Here is a 16,259-nt window from a genome sequence, read left to right as displayed (position 1 = left end):
CATTATGATACTATACAAACAAAAAGACCAAACAAACCTCATTAGTCATCTTTGAAGGATTTTGGAGAACCAACTCATTATTTTGAAAATTGATAAATACAGGAAAGAATCAAGCATTTATCCTATCTTGCTTATACAAACTGTATTTCAGGGTTAAAATTAGTGGAAGTTTCCAATCATAGAAGTATTCAAGCTAGCAAATGCAGAAGGAAACATAGGATTAGAAAATCACCATTTTGTAACACCTAATAAAATAATGGTTCTAGGCAATAAATGTCCATGATTCCTTATGTCACAAAAAGAGAAACAACTAGATATTATGTGTCTCCCAATGGAAGTACAAAATCACCTACTAAATATTCTTTTCAAAAAAAACCGAACTACAATCTGATCAAGCCTCTAAATCTAACTACCATTTTATAGGAAAAACATGGACAGAGGAACATGTTCAATTATAAACACATCAAGGATGGAGTCAGCAAAACTGAGATGCAGGGGGAAATCCATAAATCAAATGACCCAGTTTCTTCAATAAGTAAAAGGGGGGGTGCCTGGGTGGCTCAGTCGTTTAAGTGTCTGACTTTGACTCAGGTCATGGTTTCATGGTTCATGAGTTCAAGCCCCAGGTTGGGCTCTGTGCTGACAGCTCAGAGCCTGGAGCCTGCTTTGGATTCTGTGTCTCCCCTTTTCTGTGCCCCTCCCCTGCTCATACTCTGTGTGTGTGTGTGTGTGTGTGTGTGTGTGTGTCTCAAAAATAAATAAACATTAAACAAAAATTTTTTTAATAAGTAAAAGGAAAAATAAGAGACAGAGAATCTATGTATTAAAAGAACTGAGGCTCCTGGGTGGCTCAATCAGTTAAGTGTCTGACTCTTGGTTTCAGCTCAGGTCATGATTTCACAGTTCATGAGTTCGAGTCCCACATTAGCTCTGCACTAACAGTGCAGAGCCTACTTGGGATTCTCTCTCTCCCTCTCTCTCTCTCTCTGCCCCACCCCTGCTTGCTCTGTGTCTCTCAAAAATAAATAAATAAACTTAAAAAAAATTTTTTTAAATAAAAGACCTAAGGGGCGCCTGGGTGGCTCAGCTGGTTGAGCATCTGACTCCTGATTTTGGCTCAGGTCATGATCTCACGGTTCATGAGATCAAGCCCCATATCGGGCTCTGCACTGAGAGCACAGAGCCTACTTGGGATTCTCTTTCCATCTCTCTCTGCCCCTCCTGCACTTGCACACACTTTCTCTCTAAAAATAAATAAATAAACATTTAAAATAAATGAATGAATGAATGAATGAATGACCTGAGACCGCATCAACCAGTTAAAATGTATGGATCATATTTGGATCCTGACTGAAAAAAATCGTATGTTTTTTTCAAAATTTATTTATTTATTTTGAGACAGAGACAAAGTGCGAGTAGGGGAGGGGCAGAGAGAGAGAAGAGAGCAAGAATCCCAAGCATGCTCCGCACCAGTGCAGAGCCCCATGCAGGGCTCGAACCCATGAACTGTGAGATCATGACCTGAGCCGAAGTTTGATGCTCAACAAACTGAGCCACCCAGATGCCCCTGAAACATATCATATTAAAAAAAAAACACAAACATCTGGGGGGCACCTGGGTGGCTCAGTCAGTTAAGTGTCCAACTTCAGCTCAGGTCATGATCTCATGGTTTGTGGGTTCAAGCTCCATGTTGGGCTCTGTGCTGACAGCGCTGAGCCTGCTTGGAATTCTCTCTCCCTCTCTCTACTCCTTCCTGCCTCTCTCCCCCTTAAAAATTTTTTTAAAAAATCGGAGGTAACCAGAGAAATCCAAACACTAAATGGATATCAGATGATATTAACAAATTATTTTTTCTTTTACAGGAAGAATAATAGTGTTGCAGGGTTTTTTAAAAAATTAGTCACGACCTTTTTCAGAGATATTGAAATATTTACAACTGAAATGATTTGTTGTCTTGGATTTACTGCAAAATAATTTAGGAGTTAGAGAGCAAGTAGAGCTATTATTGAAACAAGACTGATAACTGTCATGATGACAAGAATCGATCATTGTTGCAGTTATGATTATTACTTATGGGTTCATTCTGCTATTTCTTCTAGTTTGTAGATATTTGACAATATCCATAGTAAATAGTTTTAAAGAGAAAAGAGGAAGGGAGAAACTCCAGAGGCCAGAACTGGAGCCTCGCTCACACCTGAATTTCCCACATGCAGACAGACAAATTAACACCAATGCTCTTAGGCTGAACCCAGGGTCAAAGCTAAAAGTTCAGGTTCAGAACTAGTATAATGCCTGAAATAGCTGCTTGGCTTGTTTATATGGCCCAGGGGCTGGCACACAGTAGGCCTTCAGGAAGTGTTTCTTGAATGAGCAAACAAACATCTGAACATTGAAGGAACACTATATATGCTCCTAACGTCCGAAATACATCATACAACCCAAAATTTGGCAGGCCTTTGTGGAAGGTGGTGCTCCATACCATCAGTATCTGCTCCCACAGTCGATGCTAAGGAGTCAGAGGCTTCCTCCCCTGGGCTAAGCCTCTTTTTCAAAACAAGGGTCTGGGTTCCCAAAAGATTTGTACCCTTGTCCCCCACAATCTGCCACCCAGGGCTTCTTTTGGTCCCTCTGTCCGGCCCAACAATTTCTGCCTTGACATGCTGGTCTCTCTGCCTGAAATGCTCTTCCCCCCAGCTCCCTGCATGGCTGGCTCCTTCTCAATGTTCACGTCTCAGCTCAAATATCCTTATCTCAGCAGGGCCTTAAGCCACCACACTCTCTAAATAAAGTTCCCTTGTGATTCTCTATCACTTCTCCACTGTCACTTTCATGGGTATTGTCTTCAATATGTAATTATATATTTACTTCACTTTAAAATATCATTAACAGGGGTACTTAGCTGGCTCAGTCAGAAGAGCATGTTGACTCTTGATCTCAGGGTCATGAGTTCGAGCCTCATGCAGCATGTAGAGATTACTTAAATAAATAAAACTTTTTAAAAAATAAAATAATAACAGCAGCTAACACACTGACTCAGCACTTACCATGTGCCAAGTTCATGCTAAGGGCTTTATATGAATTATCTTGTTTAACCTTCATAACCAGGCCATGAAGTGCCGTTACTAATACCATTTTACACATGATAAAACTCTGGATAGAGATGTTACATGGCCACAGAGCCATGAAGTAGTAAAACTACATTTGTAACTTCTATGCAATACTGATCTCTTAATATCTTCCCCCTGCCCCCACTGACCTCCATCCCCAGACTATGAAGGTCAGGAGAATATCATGCCACAAAATATCTCAGCCCCTATCACAGTACCTGGCATAAAATATGTGCTTTGTAAGTATATGCTGAACAAATGAAAACATTCAAAGTAATACTGTATGATTTCTCTTTGTGTATCTCTGACCCACCTCCTCTTCCCAAAATTCCCAGCACAAGACTCAGCTCCCAGAAGGTTCTATACATATCTAGAAACACTCAGAGTTAAAAAGTGCTTTTGAGACCAACCAACTCTGCTCCCTAAGTTCACCAAAAAGATAGGACCTCTCCGGGTTCGTTCCCCTACCTCTGAGTATAGACTATCAAGCAAGATGGACAATGGAGACCATATGAGCTTCAGAGGTCCTAAGATACTGAGTTCTAGCAGAAGAGATCAGTAGCAGAGGCCCTGGTGGAGTGGAATCCAGGGAGGAAGGCTAGGGTATGGTGGAGGGTATGCACTTACCCTCTGCCCAATGCCCTGTGCCTTCTGGGAACTGTCCAACACCTGATGCAGATTCTTTGGAAACCTCGTCACTTCAGGACACACCTACTGATCTCACTAAGGACCAAAAGCTTTGTTAGTCTCCCCTCCCCTCTCTTCTTTCCCCTGGAGACAGGAAGGCAAAAACACCCAGCAACAAAGTCCGCTGGTATCAACTTCAGAAGAAGAGAAGAACTTTATGCAGAGGATAATGGGGTTTCTGGTCACTCCTGCTTCTGGTTATCCCCAGCCCCTGAAAGTTTTGAGCATCTCCAACACACAGGATCTCAATAATCCCAAATCCAATGTTGAGAAACTTCTAGGTAAGAGCACAGACAACCACAGGAAATGTAACTAGGTGTAGAGGACAAGATTCTAGGCTAGCATGACCACAAAGAGGCTCTAACAAGGGGTGCTACTGGGGCTGGGCCTTGAAGAGTGGGAATCACTGGGTTTCATGGAGATGAGAAGGACACAGAGGGAATGGCAGGTGCAATGTAGTGGAAACAAGAGCTAGCATTTATCTAGCACATATTCTGTGCTTGTTGCTGGGCTTCATATTCACATGTAAAAGCTTGTTCACATGTAAAAGCTTATGAAATAGTTGATGATAATATACCAGATGAAGAATCTAAGGCCCAGAGGTGTTAAATAACTTGTCTAAGGTAATCCAGTAATTACCAGGGCTGGAATTCAAACTAAAATTTGTCCATCCCTGGGGTCCATCACACCATACGCACCAAGAGTCTCAGGGTGGAATGGCTTGTGTGAGGGAGAGGAGTATGTATGGAAGAGCAAGGGAATCCTTGAATGAGACCCTAAAGATCTAGATGGTATGCCACAAGGCAGGCCATGTGCTGAGCAGTGCTGCAGGAAGAATGCCCTAACACATTTATGGAGGATAATGGTGGAAGGGGCTGTTGGGAAGATGGGAACCCAATGCCCCCAGAAGCTCTACACAAAGAGGAAGGACAGGCAACAGCATGAGTGAGGAAAGCCTAGAAAAGAACAAGTTTGCCAAATGCCAGTTGGTAATCAATGCTGTTCACCTTCGGATTTAAGCAAAGAATGATCTCCTTCCAGTCCCAGCCAGTCCACAAAACTCACATTGAATGCCAATTGTATGTCAGGCCCTGCCCCTGGCAGCCTCCCTCATTTCTCCTCCTTTTCCCAGGGAGGAAAATCAGGTGGCTGGCAAGCCCCTACAACCCAGCACCCTGAAATGCTCTCCTCTCTGTCCCACCACCACTCTCAAAAGGGAGAGGAACAGCTTTTCTTGTATATTTATGTTAAAATCACAAAGTCCACAATTATTGTATTTTAATTTCAATAAGTTTTAAAATTTAAAGATATTTATTTTCACTTTGCTGGTCTAGTTTGCAAGATAAACAATAGCTGATTTTTAAAAATTGAATTGTCTTTTAACCTCAATAAGTTTTTGATGAGAAAAGTGTCTCGGGATGGTAAATCATCTTCCCCCTCCAGCTATCAACCATGGGGCCAGCAGTACCTCTGCTCAAGGCTATCTCTTGAGGATCAGGAATGAGAACTTACATCCCAGCCACAATGCCCTTCACTATCACCTGGGAAAGTGGGGACGCAGGGACACTTCTAAATCAGTGAATCTGATGCAGCTGTGCCTTGGGGAATCAAAACCAGTTGAGAGTGGAAGAAAGGGGAACTCATCTTCCCATCATTCTTGTGCTTTTTAAAATTTTTGTTCCAAGAGCAACCTTCTTGCTGAGGAGGTGGGATTTATTAGCCAAATACAAGTATAGGAACTTGGAGGGTCACCTCTTGCTCTCTGAATCACTGACTTCAGAAGACTCTGCACAGCCAGTGGTTCGGGGATGGGAGGAAACTCTCACTAGGTTGGCTCAGCGATTCCCCAGAAAGGCTCACCCCGCCGACCAGGACTAAGACACAGTGATCCAATATGCCTCGATGTATGTCAGGCGGGAAGTGGAGGACTTTTCCGCTTAGGTTTCCTAAACGTTGCCACGGGGCAGTTCTCTGGCCACGTCAGAGTAAAGAGGTTTGGATGGACACCTCTCGCATCGACCAACCACTCTCGAGGGACCCTCTTTTCCAAACTACACGGCAGGCATAAGGGGGAAGAGGCTGCCCCAAACGGAGGCTAACCACTGTTTTTCCTTTTTAAAGACTTGGTTGCGTTTGGGCCCGCGCGGAGCCGCAGGTCGAGGCAGATTCCCTTCTGGGGCCCCCGCCATCGGCCCTTGGATTCCTAGCGAGACCACTTAGGCCCTTCGAGAACCCCCGCCTCCGGCTTCCCCGCCCAGATCTTGGAACCCTGAGGCCTGGGCTAGTCTCCTTGCCGGCCTTTCAAGGCCCAGCCGTCCGGCCCCGCGGCTCACCCTCGAGCGTCTCGCACTGCACCAGGTTGAGGTAGTCCGCCTGGCTGAGCACCCCGGCCTTCAAGCCGCGCACCAGTCCCTCCAAGTAGCCATTGTCCACGTTGAAGTAAAGCTCCGGGAAGAACGACATGGCTGCGGCGCGGGCGGGAGACCGGAGAACCCCGATCGGCCGGCAGATAGCACGATTCCAAGATCAGCTGACGCAGCGCCAGCAGCGGACTGTCAAGCAGGTCAGGTGATGAGCGAACGTATCACGTGACCACAATGGGGCGGAGCCCTAGTGGCGCCCGACTTCCGGGTGGTTTCATACGAAAGCATTGCGCAAGTGTGGGCCCTCTGGCGCCTGCGCGGCTAGGGTTGGCTTGCCTCTCGCGTCGGGGCTTGACCTGCTTGGAGTGTCGGAGGCCGGCCGCGTGGTGGCGCACGTGGCCGCGAGGATTCGAGTGGGCCCTCTAGCTTTCCACGGTCTGGTAGACCTGGCACTAAGGGGCAGGAGGAGTTAAGATGGGAGTGAGCGGTGGTTCTTATGCTTGGAAATATTACAGACTGTTGAGTCCGTCTTATCCCGAAAGGAACTACGGTTGGCGGCGGGGGGAGAAGGCAGGCTTCGCTGGGGTCGCACGTCCAGTTAGCTGCAAGCCGACCCTAGAGCCTAATGCTTACTGGCCAGCCTGGAGTTACAGCCCTATGTGCACCGCGCGCTGCACCCGCATTTATTGTACAAGATTATGGAAGGCTGGAGCCCGGCCCTTCTCTGGCTCCCCAGCTGTGCCTGGCACCATGAAAGCATGCATGTAAGTGGTTCAGATGATGGTAACCTAGACCCTGCGGTAGGTGTGTGTGTGTGTGGTTTCTTGGCTTGGCGGCAACCCCACCCCTGCTGTGACTTCCATGACCTCCCTCCTCCGACGGCCACGTTCGAAATAACGCCACAGCCTTGGGGTTGGTCCCAACCTTTATTCGCTACCCCTGTCCAAGCTCGACCCCGCGTCGGCCCACTAGGTACGGCTGCAGGGGATCGTGGCAGTACCCAGCTTGCGGCAATAGCAGAAGGCGTTGAAGAAACGGCAGTAGCATGTGGCACATGGGTCGCAACACGATACCTGGTGTCCCAGACAGGACTCCTGCAGCCTTACACAGCGTCGCGGGGAGCGTGGCTCGCGGCCCTCCGGATCTAGTACCTACAGGAGTTGGGGAGCAGGAATGTAGGCATGGGCTCCAAAGGCAGGTGCAGGGATCTCACCTACCTCAGTCCAGGCTGGATGGCAGTGGAGCATGGAGAGAATGGTCTGCAGTATCACCTCAGGTGAGGGTGTCATGAGGTGGAGAGTGGGGATGATTGTTTGCCTGATGTCCCCTCCCAAGGTCTGTGGCCTCACCCCTTTCCCTGAGCAATTACCTCTGTCAAGGCCTCAGCCTCCTGTAGCAGAGCTTCTATGGACTGTTCTGCGCTTGTCCGTTTCAGTGGAGGCTGCTGGCCCAGGCCTGGAACAGATGATGTGAGGCCAGAGCCCTGCCCGCCTCCCCGCACCCCCCCCCCCCCATGCACAAAACACCCACCTCCCAGGTCTGGGATGGGAAAGGGGGAAGGAGGGCTCATACCAAGCAGGATAATTTGTGGCCAGAGCTCCACCCCTGCCCATACTGACCTGGCAGCTCTGGGAACAGGGCCTGGTCAGGCCTTCTGATGCCTTCCAGAGGGGCCAAGCCCCTCTGAGCTTCCTGCATAGGGGGAAGTGTCAGCAGCAGGGCCCAGCTCAGCAGCACTGCAGTCAGCATGACCTGACCATCAGGAAGACCCACCACTTAGTCCTTCCTCATCCTTGATGCACCCTCCAGGTGCCCTACCCCAGAGAGAGACCTCCCAAAGAGCAGGAGTCTCTGCCCAACCGGAGGACTTACCTCTGCTTGCTGGATCCTTGCCTGGAGAGTTTCTGGCCACCCTGAGCCCACAGCTTATATGTCAGGGTCTAATGAAGGCCCCACACGTGACTGCTGCCTTCAACCAGGGCATGAAGGTGGGGGCATAGCTCAGGCCTCTCTCCCTACACCTGGGTTTTTGGGTGCTCTGTAAGAGGGGTGCCCAGCTCTAATTTTTGGTGAGGTCCCCAGGTGCTAATCAAAGTTTGGGAACAAGAGAGGGTGCCCAGAACCCCCAAATTTCTGCAGGACAGGGACCTGGGTAGGGATGGGGAGGTTGGACAGGCTGGAGCCATTAGCAATAACAAGGCAGGCAGCCCTGAGAACTTAATTTAATTTGTGGCCCCGGAGATGCTCACTCAGACCCTGTGTGGCATGTTGTTTCCTTTGCTTCCAGGAATTTTGGTCAAGGGCATTGAAGAGGGTGATGGGCCAGTGGCCAGAGTGGGGTGCAGACCTAAACCCTGGGGGGTTTTTGGAGGGAAAAAGGAGGGGAGAAGTCCACTTAGCCAAAACCAGGCCCTCCTGCCTCCATTCCTGGTCCCCCCCCCCACCGTGTCCCTCCAAGCTTCTCCAAGACCCCCACCCTTGCTTCATCTCCCAAACCCTTTTCCGCCTGGGGTTCCTGGAAGCCAAGGAGGCAGAACGGACTGTTCCCTGGGTGGGCGAGCAGCTTCAAAGTAAAAAGCTTTCAGGCCGCCTGTCTCATTAGTGCTAATGGCTGTTCCTTTCCGCCCTGCTTTGTCAGGCCTGTGCCCACGCCTGGTCTCATCAGCATGAGGCCAGGGTGAGGACTGCCCTTTTGTGAAGATGGTAGAACACAAAGGACCCCACCTGCCTCTGCTTTCCCTCTCCCCTCTGGAGGCCTCTAACATACACTTGCCCATCAGGGAAAGGGGTACAGGCTGAATCATCTTTAAGGCCTCACTGTACAAACAGCTGGTCTGGGCCAGTAGGAGGATGAAGAGGCTGTTGGAGTTTGCCATCTGGGTTCACGCAGGCTATTCTGCCCAGGATGAAGCCTGAGGAAGTCCTCCCAACAGCGGGTGTAAACCATATATTATCAACTGACAGCCTTAGCCTTCGGCACCAACAATCACTCTTGGGGTTTGGTTGCATGGGGAGGCACCCCTCTGCAGATGGTGGGGCTGTGGCAGCTCCTTTCACAGATGGGCACTGATGTCTATTCTGGGATCGGGCTGGCACTGGGCTCAGTTGTGGTTGACACAAGGTAACAGTCCTAGGAGCTCGGAGAGTCACATACTACTGCCCAGAGGGAGGAGGCTAGGAAGTGAGGGAAAGCCTCAATGAAGAGCTGGTCCCTGGATAATCCAGCAAAGGGCCAACCCCGTTTCTCCCCCTGACAATGCTACTGGCTATTTTGGTGACTCTGTCATAAAGTTGACCTGGTGTCAAGGCCTCCCTGGCAACGGACATTGACCTTTATTTCCCAGAGGCTACAGCTGGGCACAGTCGTCTACCCCAGGGCTTTCTCTTCTCAGAGTGGTATCAGGCACCAAGATCAGGCCCCCATCTTGGTGGGACCACTTGGAGCTCAAGAAGGGCAATGCATGAAACATACCTGAAGCACATTCCCCGAACCTTGTCCCCTGGCTCCATCCTTGGAGATTGTGGCTGAAGAGCTGGTGGTGGGGAGCAGGGACTGCATGTAGATTTTGGAAAGGTGCCCTAGATGAGTTGAGGTAAGGGCTGTGAGCACTTGCCTGAGCCTGATCAGCATCCATGCTGAGAATAGTTCTTCCTGTTCCAGGGGGCAACAGGGGGAGGTTGGTCACCCCTCAGTGTCTTTGCTCATCTATAGAGCAATGACTGTCTTCACCTGCATGTGTGCAGGTGAAGACATGGACAGTGATGGACAAGGACTGAAGCAATCCTAAGGGCATCCCAGGTCTCTAGTCAGGTCCAATGGGGGAGACAGTTGAGAAAAACAACCATCAAAACACAGTAGAATGATGAGAGAATTATAAACATTGGACATTGGATGATGTTAAGGAATAATTGTTAATTTTTTTAGTTGTGATAATGGTATTGTGGTTACAATACCATTTTTTAAAGTACTATTATCTTTTAGAGAAACATAATGAAGTATTTACTGATAAAATGTTATGAAATAATCGAAGGTAGGGGGAAATAGCAAGATACAATATAGATGAAACCAAATTTTTCACAAGTTGATAATTTGTTGAAATTGGGTGATGAGTACATGGGCTTCGCTAATCTATTACTGTTACCCTTGTGTATTAATTAAGAATAGGAAAAAATTAAGAATAGGAAATTAAGAATAGGAAAAGGGGGGGGCACCTGGGTGGCTCAGTTAAACATCCCACTTTGGCTCAGGTCATGATCTCACAGTTCGTGGGTTTGAGCCCCACGTCAGGCTCTGTGCTGGCAGCTCAGAGCCTGGAGCCTGTTTCAGATTCTGTATCTCCCTCTCTCTCTGCCCTTCCCCTGCTCATGCTCTGTCTCTCTCTGTCTCAAAAATAAATAAACGTTTTTTTAAAAAATTTTTTTTAATTTTTTTTTTTTTTTTAATTAAAAAAGGGGCACCTGGGTGGCTCAGTCAGTTAAGTGTCTTACTTTGGCTCAGGTCATGATCTCACAGTTCATGTGAATTCAAACCCCTCTGTGCTGACAGCTCAGAGCCTGAAGCCTGCTTTGGATTCTTTCTGCATCTCCCTCTCTCTCGGCCCCTCCCCTGCTCTCATTCTGTCTTTGTCTCTGTCTCTCTCAAAAATAAATAAACATTAAAAAAAATTTTTTAATTAAAAACAAAGGGAATTATTTAAAACCCAGTGGGATAAATTTGTTGATAGAAGAATGCCCCAGGGGCATGTGGGACCAGGAAAGGTACCTACCCCAGCTGAGGGAGGGCTTTCTGGGACAGGAAACTTTACTCATTCATGAAGCTTGAGTAAGAATCAAGGAAGGAGCCAGGCAAGGGACAATATAAGTTTCCTGGACCCATAACTGGCACATGGTTTACCAAGCTGCCTAGTTCTACAGCTTAACACTGGTACAGGCTTTGCTCCAAGACTGACTCTGGCCTGATGAACCCCAGACTGATAAGCAGTCAGTAGACTCTCCCCTGGGGTCAGGGAGCCAGCTGAATCCCAGAGTTGATTCAATCAGTGAGTGAGTCAGCAGCCATCTATAGCCACCTCTACATTGTACTACTACTGTGAGTGCACACAGGCTCAGACCATAGCCACAGGAGCCTAGCAACCCTGTGCCACACAATTGGAATCCAGAGGAGGAGATCAACATTGGTTTATATCTTTCCCACCCTGCCTTCATGCCTTCCAACACTGTCACCTGGCCCCCTCTGACCACCACTGAATTGACCCAAAACAATTCTGTGGGCTTCTTGTCATAGCTCTTTGTATATATCTATACCTATATCTAAAGTAAAATTTCCATTGTCTTATCAAATTTTATTTGTTTTTGCAAATAACCAATCTTTGGCTTGATTTATCAAATTTTGTTACAACTAAATTTCTGCCTTTCTCCTATTTTCTATTTTCCTTGGCTTTGTCCATCCTTACATTTATCTTTCCTCCTGATGAACACAGTTGCCTACATCAGTAGTCTGTAAAATGCCCCTTGGGAGCCCATTTCATTTGTTAATAACTATAAACACTGTGTGGGTGATTTTATTTGTCAGGAACTGGCCTGATGTTCCCAGAACAATGCTTGTTGACAAAAAGTCCTAGAAATGTTCTAGGTGGTGAATTTGGGAGACCTGGTGGGATGCAAAGCCTGCTTGGTGAGGCTGGGGACCAAACATAGGAGACCTGTCTTCAGGGAGGAGAAAGAGGGGAATGTGGTTGCTATGTGCCAGAGTCCACGTTTAAGAACAAGGAGGGGGGACTTGAACCCTGCCTTTCCTCTTTTTCCTCCTGTAAGGTAGTCCTCACCTCCAAGGGCACTGTTCCTACTTTTTCCAGCAGGGGGCAGCAGAGCACCCACTGGGTCTCTCAATCCAACTTTTCTGGAAACCAGATCCTGCAGGACTTCCAAAAGGCAGAAGTTGCCTGGAGGCATCTTATCCTGGGAGGGGAATGAGGATGGATGGGGGTTTGTTCAGGCTGGTGTCTTGAGCCCTCAGCTGGAGGGGGTCCCACCATAATCAGGAGCTCCTAGAGGAGAGTCATGTTTGCTGCATGGAATGCTGAATGCCAGCACTTGCCATTCTCCCATTCATTCAACAACTATTTATTGAGTGCATGCTACATGAAAGGCATATGACAAGGCTCTTAGACTTAAAGGCTAGGTCAGAGGCTGTGGTGAACTGAACCTCCTGATTCTGGGATCAGACAGGCTTTGTGGGCTTTCCTGTTGCCAGTGAAAGCGTAGGCTGGAGCCTCGCCAAGGGAGAGGAGAGCAAGGTGCAGGGACATCTGGTGGACAGACTATAAGGGGACTCAGGCCCAGAGATACCCCTTCCCCTCTGGCCTTGCTCTAACTCTCTGTCCCTCTCCTCCTACAGTCCTCCCCTTCAGTGCTAGAAATGGGCCCTTTATTGGAGTCCTCAGAACAACTGAGCTGTGGCTGGGGTGTTTAGATGAAATTCCACAAAGACCCAGGGGTGCCAAAGACAAATAAGCCCAGCCAGTCTGGTTCATAGAATGTGGCTTACAGTCTGGATGCATAGGCCCCTCTGGTATGGCAAAGACCACCTTAAACTCCAACCACAGTCCTCTCCTTAAGACATCTACAACCCACAGTGTTCAGTCCCAGATGCCTGGAGAGGTAGCCAGTCCTTCCTCCTGCCTGCCAGGTCCTGCTTTTTAGTGTGAAATATTCTGTTTTGGAGGTGTTGCAGCACTCTACATTCTGCCTCAGGGTGATTCCTCACTGTCAACATGTCCAGACAGGTAGACGGCAGCCTCCACACTCAAAGGAAACCCACACAAAGTGGTGAGGAGCTTGTTCCATTCCGGGTAATGAGACAACCCCTGAATATTACAGGATCTCTGGGTAAGTGCAATTTGAGTCCCCACCAACCCTTTGCAGAAGCATGGCACTGTTGGGCTGGGGAGGAGGCACCCAAGACGTCCCCTGCATTGTTTCTAATCTATCCCCATAGAAGGGAGCAACCCAACTCCCTGAGGATATTCAATGGCTCAGCTAAAGCCCTGGGAACAAAGGTGTTTTCACAACAGGAACCACTGGGCTACCTAGAAATGACTCTTATCCTAGGAATTAACTTTTTCTGCTAAAGCTCCAGGAGCTCTCCAACCTGCTCATCTCTGCCATTAGAGTTCTGTGCAGCTAAGAACAGAGACTGCAGGAATTCTGGTCGTAGGCATGGAGATGCTGCCTAGGGCACTGGGTATGGGGTGAGCTGGTACCTGGCTTGACAGATTCAGGGTGAGAGCCCACGTTCAGCTGGAGAAGGCAGTTGAAAGCTGCAGTGGCTCCCAGGCTTCCTGGACCCCTTCCTTTCTGCTGTTACCCCTTCCCATCCTTTCTGCCTCCAGCTGCAAAGAAGACCTGGGAGGTGGAGGTATAGAGCTGGGAGGGGGTTGAGTTCTGGAGAGAAATAGTCATCTGGGGACATTGGATGGAAAGATAACCTTGCAGCTTAAACCCCTGGAGCACAGCTTTTACCCAGGCACCAAGCCCAAGCCCAGTGTGGGAGAAGGAGCTCACAGGGTGCCCCTCCACCAGCAGCCCCCTGGCCATGTCCCAATTTTGTCCCTGTAGGCCCTAGTAAACTGTGTCCACTAAGCCCTAGGTAGAGGTCCTCCTCCCCAACTCTGGCCAAAGCCAAACTTTGTGTCAGGATCTGGCATAGAAGCAAATTTTCCTCCCTACCTTATCCCTTTACCTGCTTTAAGTTTATCCAATGACCCACAGCAGGACTCCCATCCCATACATTTAACTCTCAGCAGAACATTGAAATACACATTCTCCCCATTTTAATAGATTAGGAAACAGGCTTACAGGTTAAGTGACTTAAGTTTTGATCATTTAGCTAAGAAGGGGCTGGCCTGTTTTCCATTCTTCCTTGCATGGCCCAGGGCATATTTTAGAGCTGAAGAAGAATGGTGTGTGTGTGTGTGTGTGTGTGTGCACGCATGCGCTGCGTCCAAGAGTTTATCAGACATGCTGCCCTATGTGTCTCCCCACACACTTCTTGACAGTGGAAACGGTTCACCCACCCACAGGGCTCCCAGGAGCTGCACAGACAAAAACAAGCAGCTGCTCCACCCACACTCAGCTCAGCCCCCATGAGGCTGTGGGCTCAGTTGGGTGCCAGAGCGGTGCTGAGTGTTCTTATGCTCTTGGACACATTTCTAAATCTATGAATCAAAGAAGAAATCACAAGGGAAACTAGAAAATGTTTCAAACTGAATGATGAAATACGATACGTCAAAACCTATGGGATGCACATAGAACAATGCATATTTGTAAGTGTATATATTAGATGCATATGTGTAAGTGCATATATTAGAAAAGAAGAATGATGGGGTGCCTGGGTGGCTCAGTCAGTTAAGCATCCAACTTCACCTCATGTCATGATCTTGTGGTTTGTGGGTGTGAGCCCTGCATCGAGCTCTGTGCTGACAGCTCAGAGCCTGGAGCCTGCTTTGGATTCTGTGTCTTCCTCTCTCTCTGCCCCTCCCCCACTTGCTCTCTGTCTCTCTCAAAACAAATGAATAAACATTAAACAAAATTTAAAAAAAATAAAAGAAGAATGGTTGAAAATAAATTATGCAAACTTACTGAAGTGGTAGATAGTTCCAATAAATGGTGTTGGGGCAAGTGACTGTTTTACCTGTACCTTGAAGCCTTCACAAAAATTAATTTGAGATGGATCATAAGCATATTGTGAAGGTAAACCAGTAAAACTTCTAGAGAAAACATAGACTATTTTCATAACCTTGAAGTAGGCAAAGATTTCTTAAATAAGACACAAAGGGGGTGCCTGGCTGCCTCAGTTGGTAGAGTATGCAACTCTTGAACTTGGGGTCATGAGTTCAAGCCCCATGTTGGATGTGGGAGCCTACTTAAGAAAAATAAAGTATTTAAAAGAAAACAAGACACAGAAAGCTCTAAACATCAGAGGTTAATAAATTAGACTTCATTAATTTTAATGAAGAACTTCTGGGGGCTCCTGGGTGACTCAGCCTGTTAAGCATCTGACTCTTGGTTTTGGCTCAGGTCATAATCTCACTGTTCATGAGTTTGAGCTCCACATTGGGCTCTGTGCTGATGGCACAGAGCCTGCTTGGGATCCTCTCTCTCCCTTTCTCTCTGCCCTTCCCCAATCTCTCTCTCTCTCTCTCTCTCTCTCTCTCTCTCTCTCTCTCTCTCTCTCTCAAAATAAATAAATTTTAAAATAAATAAAATTAAGAACTTCTGGTTATTAATTAAAGATATTTAAGGGGCACCTGGATGGTTCAGCCGGTTAAGCGTCTGACTCTCAGTTTTGGCTCAGGTCATGATCTCACGGTTTCATGAGTTTGAGGCTCTGTGCTGACAGTGTGGAACCTGCATGGGATTCTCTCTCTCTTTCTCTCTCTCTCTCCCTGCCCCTCCCCTGCTTGCTTGCTCTCTCTCTCAAATATAAATAAACATTTTTTAAAAGATTAAAAAATAAAACGAGATATTATACACTAATTATATTGGCTAAAATTTAAAACAATGACAAAACCAAATGTTGGTGAGGATATGCAGTAACTAGAACTGGTAAGAGGTAAGCTGGAAACCTGCAGTATTTCCTATAACTACTACACCTGATCTATGACCCAGCAAGTTCACTCTTAGGTACAAACCCAGGAAAACTGACTGTAATTTCTACTAAAATGCATGTATAGAATGTTCTCGGCAACTTTATTCATGATACCTAAAAACTGGAAACAATCCAAATATCCAACACCAGGAAAATAGATAATGGTATATTCATACAGAGGAAAATTGCACAGCAATAAAAAGAGAATGAGCTGCTGTACATAACAAGGATGAATCTCCCAGATGTAATATTGGATGAAAGACACCAGCCACAGAGGAGAGAATGTGGTTATGATTCCATTTATATGACGTTCTAAACCAGGCAAAACTGTAAAAGTGGTGACAGAACTCTGAACAGTAGTTAATTCTGGGAGTATTTTCGACCAAAGGAGAGGAATGAGGAAGATATCTGCAGTGCTGGAAATGTTTTGTGTCTTTGTCTGGGGGTAGTTAC

General features: G+C 47.3%; 2 protein-coding genes and 1 long non-coding RNA gene across 3 annotated transcripts in view; 1 reads left to right on the top strand and 2 right to left on the bottom strand.

The window, feature by feature from the left end:
• Positions 1 to 6,363, bottom strand: part of ATP6V0D1 (ATPase H+ transporting V0 subunit d1) — a 39,097-nt gene extending 32,734 nt beyond the window's left edge. The window contains exon 1 of the mRNA XM_015068529.3: positions 6,128 to 6,363. Coding sequence (XP_014924015.1) covers positions 6,128 to 6,257 — 130 coding nt within the window. The 5' untranslated portion in view covers positions 6,258 to 6,363. The remainder of the gene's footprint in view (positions 1 to 6,127) is intronic.
• Positions 6,364 to 6,427: 64 nt separating this feature from the next.
• On the top strand, positions 6,428 to 15,366 carry LOC106971677 (uncharacterized). Its single transcript, XR_001429716.3, has 2 exons — positions 6,428 to 6,921; positions 12,943 to 15,366. It is a non-coding gene; the product is annotated as an uncharacterized LOC106971677 (long non-coding RNA).
• Positions 7,071 to 8,575, bottom strand: AGRP (agouti related neuropeptide). The gene is made up of 4 exons (XM_027075994.2): positions 8,030 to 8,575; positions 7,777 to 7,909; positions 7,527 to 7,612; positions 7,071 to 7,308 (listed from the first exon to the last, which is right to left on the bottom strand). The coding sequence occupies exons 2-4, from the start codon at positions 7,904 to 7,906 to the stop codon at positions 7,126 to 7,128; spliced, it is 399 nt and encodes a 132-aa protein (XP_026931795.1). The 5' UTR covers positions 7,907 to 7,909; positions 8,030 to 8,575; the 3' UTR covers positions 7,071 to 7,125.
• Positions 15,367 to 16,259: the final 893 nt, after the last annotated feature.

Source organism: Acinonyx jubatus, chromosome E2 (assembly GCF_027475565.1).
Source record: "Acinonyx jubatus isolate Ajub_Pintada_27869175 chromosome E2, VMU_Ajub_asm_v1.0, whole genome shotgun sequence".
Lineage (NCBI taxonomy): Eukaryota > Metazoa > Chordata > Mammalia > Carnivora > Felidae > Acinonyx > Acinonyx jubatus.
The sequence above is the reverse complement of the archived record's forward strand: the minus strand, read 5'-3'. Positions and strand labels throughout refer to the sequence as shown.

Bases quoted from the DNA above. Each gene is read 5' to 3' on its own strand.
- AGRP (XM_027075994.2), bottom strand. From the start codon at position 7,906: ATGCTGACTGCAGTGCTGCTGAGCTGGGCCCTGCTGCTGACACTTCCC. The intron at 7,613-7,776 runs GTCAGTATGGGC...CATCTGTTCCAG, and splicing joins CCTGTTCCCAGAGCTGCCAG to GCCTGGGCCAGCAGCCTCCA. The intron at 7,309-7,526 runs GTAATTGCTCAG...CAACTCCTGTAG, and splicing joins AGGCTGAGGCCTTGACAGAG to GTACTAGATCCGGAGGGCCG.